The sequence below is a fragment of the Acinonyx jubatus genome, chromosome C1 (assembly GCF_027475565.1).
Source record: "Acinonyx jubatus isolate Ajub_Pintada_27869175 chromosome C1, VMU_Ajub_asm_v1.0, whole genome shotgun sequence".
NCBI classification, from domain to species: domain Eukaryota; kingdom Metazoa; phylum Chordata; class Mammalia; order Carnivora; family Felidae; genus Acinonyx; species Acinonyx jubatus.
In genome coordinates, this window is record NC_069381.1 from 18,607,649 (window position 1) to 18,619,850 (window position 12,202).

Below are 12,202 nucleotides of genomic sequence, written 5' to 3' on the forward strand. Positions count from 1 at the left end.
GCTCGACATGGTTGGTGGCTGCACAACGTTTGTAAATATAAAAAGCCTCGTCTATATATATGCACTTAAGGTTGTGCACTTTGCTGTATGTCAATTATACTTCAGGTTTTTAAAAAGAAGTTGAAGATTGTCCTGTGGTTCCCATACCTAGGGATTTAATAAACCAATCAAATCACACACACACACACACACACCCCTCAATCAGAAGTAATTTTCTACAGTGACTATGGATTGACGTAACTAGGAAGAAACAGAATGCTTGCTTCTTGGGTTTAAAAAAACACACAACTGGGGGTGCCCGGGTGGCTGTCGGTTAAGCGCCCAACTCTTGGTTTCAGCTCAGGTCATGATCTCCCAGCTTCGTGGGTCCAAGCCTGGCATCGGCCTCTGCCCTGGCAGTTCCGGAGCCTGCTTGGGATTCTTTTTCTCTCCCTCTCTCTCTCTGCCCCTCCCCCCCTTGCACTGTCTCTGTCTCTCTCAAAATAAATAAATAAACTTTTTATTTATTTTTTTTTTAAACGTTTATTTATTTTTCAGACAGAGAGAGACAAAGCATGAACGGGGGAGGGTCAGAGAGAGAGGGAGACACAGAATCTGAAACAGGCTCCAGGCTCTGAGCTGTCAGCACAGAGCCCGACGCGGGGCTCGAACTCACCGACCGCGAGATCATGACTTGAGCCGAAGTCGGACACTTAACCGACTGAGCCACCCAGGCGCCCCTTTTTTTTTTTTTTTTTTTACTTTTTTTTAACGTTTATTTATTTTTGAGACCGAGAGAGACAAAGCATGAATGGGGGAGGGTCAGAAAGAGAGGGAGACACAGAATCTGAAACAGATCAAAATAAATAAATAAACTTTTTAAAAAGTTTTTTTTTAATACACAACTGACTCGAAGCTATGCTCCTCAAACCTCACAAGGGGGCGCACTAAACAGCTGCTGTGATCTCAGAGGCTCTGTTTAACTGTTCCTGCTTTCCGTCCCCGCCCCTTTTAGACTTTCAGGCTGTCCCTGTGCACACCGGCCTCTAAGCAACCAGAGAGGTCTAGACCAGCCCTTATTCCAGGGCCTCTGTCGTATTTAAAGAATGAGAAATGTCAAGACAGGATTTTGTAAAACTTCTGGCATAGATTACAGGTTTTGCATTTAACCATCACACGTATGTGATAAACGATGTATGAAAGATTCCGTACATTCCAGACTGTATTTCTGAGATTGTTGGGTATTTGACGCATCTCTCCCCAAGGGGCCACTTCCAGCTGAAGAAACACACACCTTCCCCTCCCAACCTATCATACACACACACACACGTGCACACACAGGTTTCAGCCAGGTGAGATGTTGCCAGTATCTCCGTTTCTCATGGCTCTGTCTGCTGGCAGAGCATTCCCCAAAGGGGGAGATGTGTCCCACAGGTGAGCACGGGTGACACGGGCCCTTTTCAATCCTTTTGCAACCTGGTGACCATGTCGAGGGGAAAGCGTCAGCACGGTGCTAACATGTCTTTTAGAACGCCTTTCATGTTCACTCAGATTTGAACAAAGAGAGACTGAAACTTCAGATCCAGAGTCTTCATGGGCGGCAGTGTTTCCACCTTTTGGAAACTCCAAATTCCATGTACAGGGCACACAACTCACTGATGCCCTGTTCACGCTTTTTAATGTTTTTTTTTCTTCTGGGAGAACACAATAGGGGAGAGGCAGAGAGAGGGGGACAGAGGATCTGAAGCAGGCTCTGCGCTGACAGGTTGATGGCAGTGAGCCCGATGTGGGGCTCGAACTCTTGAACCATGAGATCATGGTCTGAGCCGAAGTCAGATGCTCAACCATCTGAGCCACGCAGGCGCCCCCTCTTCATGCTTTTTAATACCTTTTCACTCTCTACATCGCATTTTTGACGGTTCCTGCTGCTTTGTCTTCAAGTTCACAAATCTCTTCTTCTGCGATGTCTGATCTGCGGTAAAACCCACAGTGTATTTTTCACCTTGGACATGTACTTTTCATCTTTATTCATGTCTCTACTTAATTTTTTTTTATCATGTGCGGTAGTAGTTATAATAACTGCTTTGATCTGTGTCCTAATCCAAACGTCTATATCACCTCATTCATTGAGTCCAATTTTCTTTTTTTTTAATTTTTTTTAACGTTTATTTATTTTTGAGACAGAGAGAGACACAGCATGAATGGGGGAGGGGCATAGAGAGAGGGAGACACAGAATTGGAAGCAGGCTCCAGGCTCTGAGCCATCAGCCCAGAGCCTGACGCGGGGCTCGAACTCGCAGACCGCGAGATCGTGACCTGAGCTGAAGTCGGACGCTTAACCGACTGAGCCACCCAGGCGCCCCCATTGAGTCCAATTTTCTAGTTTCTCTGATTAGATGCTAAACATTGTGAATTTGATATTTTTGGGTACTGGGAGTTTCTATAACAAGTTATTCTTTTTTAATATTTTTTCATTTTTTATTTATTTTAGAGAGAGAGAGAGCACAAGCAGGAGAGAGGCAGAGGGAGAGAGAGAATCTTAAGCAGCCTCCACACTCAGCATGGAGCCCATGGGGGGCTCAATCCTGAGCCAAAATCGAGTCAGACACTCAACCAACCGAGCCATCCAGGCACCCCTATAACTGGTTGTTCTTGATCCTTGTTCTGAATGCATTTAAGTTATTTGGAAACCATTTGATTCCTTCATGTCTTGATTTTTAAGATGGTTTTTTACACAAGACCCAAGCAGCATTTAGTCTCCAGCTAATTATTCTCCGCTATGGACACAAAACCTCCTTAGTCTCCTACTCCCTGAATTATGAAATTTTCCATTCCAGCTGGTGGGTGAACACTGTTCCTGGCCACACGTGAGTGCCAGGTACCATTTCCACCACTCCTTTCAGGTGGTCTTTTTTCTCCCCCATCATCAGCTCACACACACGCGGGTCGTACTCAGCCTCATACTTGAGGGGGCAGAGTTCTGTGTATGGCTCCCTCCTCTCCCGTACTCAGTACTGTGAGCTCTCACCACTGAGGTCTCCCCAGACTTCCAGCTCAATCTCCTCAACCAAGGGAGTCTCTGGGCTCCACCGGGGTTCTCCCTTCCCACACCATAGCCTGGAAGTATCTAAAGACAGTAGGGCTGGGGGGATCATAAGGCTACCCTTATTTCCTCTCTTGGGGACCACTGGCCTTCCTTGCCTGATTCCCACTACTTTGAAAACTTGTTTCATACCCACTATCCTTTTATTTGTTTCAAGTGGCAAGGTAAATCCGTTTCTTGTCACTCCATCTGGGTTGCAAGTACAAGTCTCCTGTTCACTCCTTCAATTGGATTTTATTTTCTTCAGTAGGTCTTGTTCCTTCTCATTAAGTTCCTGTCTGAATATCTAATTTTTATGGTTATTCTATCGCCTCTCATCTCCATCCCTAGGTACTTATATGTTTATATATGCATATTGACTTTTGTATATGTAATATCCATCAACAGGTGTCCGGAAATTGAACCACGCATCGGTCATCAATTTATTCAGTGGTGAGAAACAGGAAGACGAGATGTAGGCACCTAGGGCTACTCGGCAATGCCACCAGGGACTCAAGCTCTGCTCCACATTCCAGCACTTTTGTGCTCCTGCGGGTTACCTCATGGCACAAGATGGCTGCTACAACTCCAGGCCTCATGTCTCCGTTCCAAGCAGGAAGAAAGGAGGAGGAAGCAGGGAGTGGCAACTCCCTTACCAAGAAAGCAAAAGGTTTCTCAGAATAAGTTAGATGACGTCTTATTAGCCAGAACTCTAACATTTGACCGTCAGTAGTTCCATCTGGAGAAGCTAACGGTTAGCTAGAAATTTCACCACAAACTCACCAAAAAAATCAGGGTTCTGGTTGGTAACAAAGAACAGGTAATTGATATTGGAAAGGCAACTAATAGGCTATTCTTGCATTCTTAGAATAAACTTTGCTGGCTTATAGTGAACTATGCTTTTAAATACATTTGACAATGTTTTGACTTTTTTTTTTTTTTTTTTTGGCTATTGTAATATTCAGGACCAAAAACTTAAACAAGATAGTTTAAATGGAAGTAGAAACATATTCAATATATTCTCAGAGGCAGTATCAAGGCCCTGTGATCAGACCTGATTAACTGCACAAATGCTAGAAGCAGAAACGAGTACAAAAATAGAATGTGCTACATGATTTTTTTTTTTTAAGAGAGCATATGTGCGCCACACACGCACAGGGGAAGGCAGAGAATCTTAGGCAGGCTTAGCACAGGGCCTGATGCAGGACTTGATCCCATGACCAGGAGATCATGACCTGAGCCAAAATCAAAAGAGTTGAACGCTTAACCAACTGAGCCACCCAGGGATCCCAATGGCTACATACGTGTTAGAAGGGAATAATCACCAGTAGTATTAAATTGTCTTTAAAAACAAATGCTGATATATTTATGAAATTTTCTCTTTCAGATTTGGAATGCCCGTCATTAGGTATTCAGCATTTTATTCAACACATAGAAAAAGCCATACCAATCTGTCTCTCTGGACTTTTCTTAAAACTATTGTTGTGATAATAACAGTCTTTATCTTTCAGGTACTAAAATATTTACAGACAAAATTATACATCTAATATTGGCTTCAAAGTCACATGGGACTCATGGAGGAGAAAGTAGATAGAAATGAAGAGGAAACAGGCTGGCTAGTTGATGATTCCTGAAGAGAGACACTGGGTATACGGAATTCATTGTATTATTCTGTCTTCTATTGACTGTCTTGAACTCCCCATAAATGAAAAATTTTTTAATGTTTATACAGCGAAAGCACAGACTTCAGCATATATATATATACGTACACACGAGTATGTATGTGTGTATATATACATATATATATGTATATATATATATATACACACACACTTACTTGTTTTAAATGTTTTAGTGTTTAGTAGGGATTCTATTCCATAGGATATTTGCTTTTTATAAAAGGAACTGTGTATGTCAATATTCATAGAAGACAGTTCTGCTGCTTCCTGAACTTGGTCCTAAGCAGCCGTGGGTAGACAGAGCCCTCCAGTAGCCATGGCCACCTTCCTTCCTCCTCGCTGTACTTAGCTTCGGAGTCTACAAGCTCAAAAGGTTGCCGAGTCCGGCTCTAGATTTTGTCAAATTCTTAACAATATTCAAAGCAACAATGACTGCATTTACGTATGCTGCCGATCATCTGAAGCCCAAACGCTTCAAAGATTAGTCATATACGTTTAAAATACATAGAAAAATAATTAGTATTTATACAAAGTAGATTTTTACAGACCAAGTACACTACATCTTAAAATGCATCTTCTATCCAAGCACAGAAATAGGGGAATATACATGGAAGTATATGTTTAAGAAAAACATTTATTTCCAAATGCTGATGAGGAAGGCATCGTAGAATGACTGCTGGTTTCCTGATAAAACTTTGAAGAGAACTTCAATTTGCCAGCATTGTCAAGCTTTTAAAAACAGTTCCTAACAGTTCCTGAAGGGATTAGACCGCTGTTCCTCTTTCCAAATTCTGTTTAATTTCAGCCGTATATTTCCCATAGAATCTTTCTGCTTTCTTGTTGAATTTAGCATTCCTTTCATTAATGTAGTCGATGTCTGCATCATCGTTATAAGGACGTCTCCGGCTGTATTTGTCTCGTTTTTCGATTCTGGTGGAAGAAGAAAATTTACAAGATTCAAAATTGCCTTCTTTTTTTATCCTAATAAAACATGGCCAGATAGTTATAAAGAGAACCAGTACACTTAGAATAGCCCGCTTGGGGCTTGGGGTTGGGGGCAGTTTTCGTCAACATCAGGCTGAAATTGCTAGTTGACGGCACAGCCCTGGGTATGAACCCTGAAATTCAATAAATACAAACTCGTCTTCGGAATTCTTCTAAAAGAGCAGCGATACATTGTCAGCAACGGGACACATGAAATTCTACTTTAAAAAATAATTACAGTATTTATATTACTAATAACCACAGCTAACATGGAGCACAAATGTACCAGATACTATACGTATGTACTATGTACTATTCTTTTTAATGTTTATTTTTGCGAGCAAGAGACAGAGACACAGTGTGAGTAGGGGAGAGGCAGAGAGAGAGGGAGACACAGAATTCGAAGCAGGCTCCAGGCTCCGAGCTGTCGGCACAGAGCTCGATGCGGGGCTCGAACTCACTAACTATGAGATCACGACCTGAGGCAAAGCCGGACGCTTAACCAACTGAGCCACCCAGGTGCCCCGAATTTTAATATATATATCACATATGTAACATATGTTTACATGTATTAACTCCTAAAATATAAACTCATTCTGCTCTGCCTAATATTCACCCATATCAGTATTAAGAAACACAAATATAACAAAGGTACATTTACTAGAACATTTGTACTTCTTCAAATAATGAACTGGTTATGAAGATAAAAGCCCTTAAAGAAGAATAATTTTCTTTGGACCTTTTCCTGCTTTCCTGATTATAACAACTCAATTTCAGCAACAGTTGGCATCTCCATCCCAAATCGCACGGACTCAACTCACACTTGCTGTCTGTCCCCAAAATCACTACAGATGCTGAGTCAGAACAAGCAAGCATGGTATCCGCCCTTTCAATTCTCTCTCTGCACCCTCTGTCCATTTTGTCATTAAACGTTTAAAACTTCCGGCCGCTGTACTGAGTACTCACTGCTTTTCCAGATCTGTGACCATCCTATCAACCTCCTCTGTGGAAGGCACGTGTGTTCCGTGAAGAAGACTGTTGGATGTTGGGAAAAACTCTTCTCCACTGAAAAAACAGAATAGTTTTAGAGTGACACTACACAGTTCCACATTTTCAAATTTCAAACTGAACCACCATTCATGGCGAGCGATAAAATGCATACATATATTTACTGTGGGATCCCAACTTTTTTTTTTTTTTTTTTTTTAAAGAAAATTTAGAATTGGAAGGGACCTAAGACATCACCCACCTCCTCCAACACCTTCATTCTACAGATGAAAGAGCCAAGGGCCAGAGGTTAAAGGACTTGCTTCTTGGTTCAGGTTATTTCTCTTCCCACTAATGGGAAGGGTTCAGCAAACTATACCACCTGGTCTGGCACACATTTCACTGGGCCCCAGCCACGCCCATTTGTTCATGACTCCTCCACGGCTGCCTTCACATCACACCAGCGGGGCGGAGTGGTTGTGACAGAGACCAGAGCGTCCACAAAGCCTAAAGTATCTGCAGAAAAAGTTCACCCAGCCGGGCATTCGGCCTCCTAAAATATCTGAGTAACTATGATAATCTGGTTGTTCAACTCAACGCCCGGCTGGAAAAATAACAAGGTGGTAAGTTTACCTGCTGTGGAGTGAGCAATAAATGGTACTGTGAAGGCCAGAAAGCATTCTGAGGCAGATGTTGATAACCGGTACCCAAACATTCACGTGTGTTTGTCTTTATGCGTCTGTGTATGTATACACAACACACACACACACCCCTATGACCCTTCAGAATGAAAACAGGGCTTGCATCGTTCCTGTCAACTTACTGTTTTTCTCTCAGTCTCTCATACGATTCCATGTCAGGTTTGATCTGTTTGGTCAGTCGATGATATTGACGTAACTGGGCAGCAGCATAATCTAAAGATAAAAGGAGAGTCAGAGAAATATATTTCTCTGTTTCGTCATTACGATCCAGAGAATATCAAAATTATTAGTAATATTTGCACAAGACACTAAGCAGAGCTTCTGTCCTGAAGGTGCTGATAATACAGGCTTTTATCTTACCACAAAGAATAAAAAAAAATTCAGGTGATTAAAGTACAGCCTTTTTTACTTCTGCCCTAATGAGACCTATTTGTATTTTTCTCAGGTTCAAGCCTCTTGGAGAATATTCCGTGAAGGGGAGTATCCTTTCTTAAAACCAGAAACACTAAAGGTAATGCTTACCTGACAGGGCCATTCAAGAAAATAACAGCTTTACCTGAGAATCCCAGGTCAGGGTTTTTCCTCTTCTTTTTCCTCTCCCATCTTTCCGCGTCTTCCGCACTGATCTCCAGCAGCTTCACTTTCTCATAGTCTTCCCCTCTTGCGGCACATTCCTAAAAAGAAAGAAAATGTTAATTCCTGCAATTATGACAAAAGCAATTATTTGATCAACTTTAAATCAACGTGGAATAAAGATATCAAGCAAAAAATAATGATTAATACTTGAAGCAAATCTGGGCATCTACTATGGTATGTAAGAAGTGAGTGCATCAATCTAAAATACATATTCAATGTTTCTCAGGTGTCAGACCCCCTTTTAAATGTTTTACACGCACTGAATCATTTTTTTTATTTTTATTTTTAATCTTTATTTATTTTTGAGAGAGAGAGAGCGTGCATGAGCGGGGGAGGGGCAGAGAGAGAGGAAGACACAGAATCCGAATCAGGCTCCAGGCTCTGAGCTGTCAGCACAGAGCCCGACGCGGGGCTCGACCTCACAGACCCCAAGATCATGACCTGAGTCGACGTGGGACACTGAACCGATGGAGCCACCAGGCGCCCCTACTGACTCATTTAATTCGTAATTAACTCAAATAATTATTACAGTCCCCATTTTACAGTTCAGAAAACAGAGGCACAGAGAGGTTCAATAACTCCCCAAAGTGTTGCTACTAGTAAAAAGCAGAACCACCACGTGGACTCCAGCAGGCTGGCTCTTACTGTCTTGATTCAACAGAATAACTGAAGAAACAACTTATGGAGACAGCAGAGTAGATCCTAACCTTCTTCTTTTCTTCCTCCTGCAGTTCCCACTCCAGACGGGCCTTTCTGGCTTCCCAGTTAGCAGGTAACTTGAGTCTTTTATCTTCTTCAACAACTTCTTGGTGATTCAATTTGCGAGCCTCATTCTAAAACCGTGACACAAAAAGTCCGTCAGCTGAGACACAAAAATAAATCCAAACAAAATCTTGCGCACTTTGAGAAGGTCAAGTAAGTCACATTAACAAGGGGACGCCATGTTATCTAAAAGCAAGAGACGGCCAAAGAATTTTAAGCAAGGGAACAGCCTACTTAGGTCTGTATGTGCACAGTCAAGAAATGTGTTGGGCTGCACTGGGTTTGCTTTTCCAGAGGCCTGGAGTTTAAGGTCAGCTGTGCCTCCATTTAGCCACGTGACCCCTTTGCACTTAGGGTTGGATCGGACAAGGTTCAAAACGTGAAGAAGGCGGACTTAAGGAGACTTTAGATGGCAAGAAATAATATTACATCATATGAGGAGAAAGATATTCTACTTTCAATTCTCTTTTAATCCTGATTAACTCAAGGAAAAAGCCTCAACTTGGGGCTGAGGGCTTTAGCACCGATCTTAATATCTCTAACCTTTTCCAAGCCCCTCCTCTTTTTTAAATATCTTAATAGTTTACATTATGGCAAAGGAAAGGTATTTTCCATTTTAATTACTGTATGAAGAGTGTGATTTAAAATGAACTTAACTGGGGTCCCTGGGTGGCTTAGTCAGCTGAGCAGCTGACTCTTAGTTTCGATCTCAGGGTTCGTAGGATCAAGCCCCGCGTGAGGCTCTGCACTCACAGTATGGAGCCTGCTTGGCGTTCCCTCTCTGCCCCTCCCCACCTTGCACATGCGTGTGCGCTCTTAAAAAACAGACTTAGAAAAAAAAATGAACCTAACTGCACAAGGCATAATACGCATATCATCTTAAGGACAACGTAAGCTAGATGTTTCTCAGGTCACAGGTTGGTGGCCGTTAGTCCAGGAAGCCAGGTCTCCTAATTTCCAACCACATATATTTTACACAGTCCCTCCGAGTAAACACTTCAGTGTGTTTAATCCTTTATTAATGTTCTCTGGACAAAGAGAGGCACTGCTCGGAACTACCATCCCTCTTACATCCTCGTGCCCTTGGCTCTGGCAACGCCCTCCGGTTGAAGACATCAAGAGCTCACCCTGCAGCCAAAGTTGTGTTCGCTGCACTGAAGGAGACGGCAAACCACGGGCGCTGTGGGTATTCCAGTGAGGGGTGTTAAAGAGGGGCTAGCTACAGGATTTAGGTTTGTGTCAGGTGACTGGGGCAGGGGCATAAGGCTCAGGAGCGTGTGGTTGTGCTCTGGATTAGACACCGTCAGAAAGGCAGGGCATTCGACCACCAGGTGTCGTAGGTTCTTCTACAGGATTAACGGGGGTGGGGGGGTGGGGGGGGGTGACTAACGCTGTCACTGGTCCTAACAGTCACTGGTGTGAGCAGAAGAGGGGAATGTGGGGTCATTTCTGTGGTTTGACCGGTCTTGTTTCTGTCTCACGCCACCAGTCAGAGTGATGTGGGAGGTTTGTGAGACCACAGCCAAGCTGGCAGTCAGGCTCCCTAAGTTGAAACAGGCTGGAGCCGCTTTTTCCTTCCTCAGCTCCCACTGCAGCCAGTTGTTTGCTGGACTCTTAGCTCCGCTATGAATCTCCTTACTTGCATTTGTTCCTCCAGCTTCTTTGTCTGGTAATACCTTACACATCTTTCCAACAGCAGTTTAGGTGTCACCTCTTATGGGAGGCACTCCCAGGAACCCCTCAAACTGTATCCATCTCTCCTCTGCACTCCCAGGGCACTCTGTTCCTCACGTTAGCACGCCCTGGCTATAAATCTGTCTCCTCTCCTTAAGAGCAAAAGCCGTATCTGAATAATCTAGTTCCCCACCAACTAGGTGAGCCACTGACATTAGAGGCTTGCAGAGATTTGCTGATCATCTTTGAAGGAACAGGCAACCAGCTCTCTTACTAACACTGGAGTTTTTCTTCCCCAGCTCTACATATCCCCCAGGTAAAGCGAATTGTTTGTTACACAGCAGGGAGGCCGTTAGTTAATAGAGACTCCCAAACCCAGCCCACATGAGTTAAATCAGAAGCGGGTGGGAGGAGGGTTGTGTGTATTTTCAAAAGTGACTTCAATCTGTTGCCAGGGTTGAGAAGCACCGGGATAGATATTTCATTCCACTCAGACGATCTGCCAAGCACGCTTTGCAGCTTCCCGGTACGTCCACGAACGGGCACGGGGTGACCAGCCTCAGGTGCCTCCCGGGCTACTCACCCGCTTCAGGTGCAGCTCCCGGAATTTGCGAAGCCTCTGTTCGCGCTTCTGCGCGGCCAGCTCCGCCGCCGTCGCCAGGGGCTGCTCCCCCTCCTCCGCGCTGTCCACCGGCACCTGCGGCGAGAAAGACCCGCTGCGGGAGGGGTCGGCTCGGCTTTTCCCGTACTACCCTGGCCGATTCCCCGCCGGTCCCGAGCGGCCGGGCCAGGCCCTCACTCCAACCCCGACCTCGGTGTCTGCGCCTCCCTGGCCCGGCACCCAGACATCTCCTCAGCCTCTGGCCTTTGCCGTCCCCCAGAGCCCCCCCACACAAAAATCCTTGGGCAGTGCCGGCGGAGCTTACCTTTTCGGCTAAAATTGCAGCCGCCATCACAAACTTTCCCTCGCCACTTCCGGCAACAACACACAACACTTCCGTCTGCCTTTGTCCCGCCCCGCCGATACATATTAAAAACGTACCATGAGCCCCGCCCCTTCCTGGCCGTCTCTGGAACTTGGGACCAATCCCTGCCCCTTTCAGCAGTAGGAAGCTTTCGATTGGGTAGGGGCGTGCGCAGCCGCAAAAGGCCGCAGAGGCAAGGGCGGGGAGGGGTGAGGCGGGAAGAAGAGGCCCGGAAGCTCTCAGAAGCGACTGGCTGCGAAGGGTTTCTGGTAGAAGGTCGTCCCGATTGCGTGAACGCGAATGAAACGTGTTTCCCATTCGGCGCTTAGCCTCAGTGTCACCTCCTGCGAGGCAGGCGTCCCCTGACTACCTTGGCTCACGTAGGCCCTTGGTACTGTCACGTGGCAGCATTTTAATTCTCTTGGGTAGTGTGAGATATTTTTCTCTTCTGTGCCTTCTCCTTTTCCCCCACTGTAGAATTGTATAATGTTTCTGGACATGAGAGACTCCATTTTGAGAGAAGCTCCATTTTCCTTTATAAAACAAACAGCTAATGAACTCTGGAACTGAGCAGAAAGACCCTTGGACTGGGCCAGAAACAGCAACTGTCTTAGGAGCAAGTCGTTCCTAAAGACAACAGGGGTACTGGCGTCTGCCCCCATAAAACTGTCAGTGTGGACTTTACGAAGACAGAGTAATTAACGCATACTAGGAGTAGTTTTCGTTCATGAACAGCAATAAATCAGTCCATCA

At 44.7% G+C, this 12,202-nt stretch overlaps 1 protein-coding gene across 1 annotated transcript; it reads right to left on the bottom strand.

The window, feature by feature from the left end:
• Positions 1-5,241: 5,241 nt before the first annotated feature.
• On the bottom strand, positions 5,242-11,538 carry SYF2 (SYF2 pre-mRNA splicing factor). Its single transcript, XM_027060050.2, has 7 exons — positions 11,411-11,538; positions 11,068-11,181; positions 8,756-8,881; positions 7,969-8,086; positions 7,535-7,625; positions 6,691-6,789; positions 5,242-5,670 (listed from the first exon to the last, which is right to left on the bottom strand). The coding sequence occupies exons 1-7, from the start codon at positions 11,435-11,437 to the stop codon at positions 5,505-5,507; spliced, it is 741 nt and encodes a 246-aa protein (XP_026915851.1). The 5' UTR covers positions 11,438-11,538; the 3' UTR covers positions 5,242-5,504.
• Between the last annotated feature and the right edge of the window lie 664 nt (positions 11,539-12,202).

What these genes read in the sequence shown, in the direction of transcription:
- SYF2 (XM_027060050.2), bottom strand. Translation starts at nt 11,437, where the DNA reads ATGGCGGCTGCAATTTTAGCCGAAAAG. An exon ending in CCCTGACCTGGGATTCTCAG is followed by an intron (nt 7,626 to 7,968) that starts GTAAAGCTGTTA and finishes TTTTATCTTTAG; the next exon opens with ATTATGCTGCTGCCCAGTTA. An exon ending in GAGAGACTGAGAGAAAAACA is followed by an intron (nt 6,790 to 7,534) that starts GTAAGTTGACAG and finishes CTGTTTTTTCAG; the next exon opens with TGGAGAAGAGTTTTTCCCAA.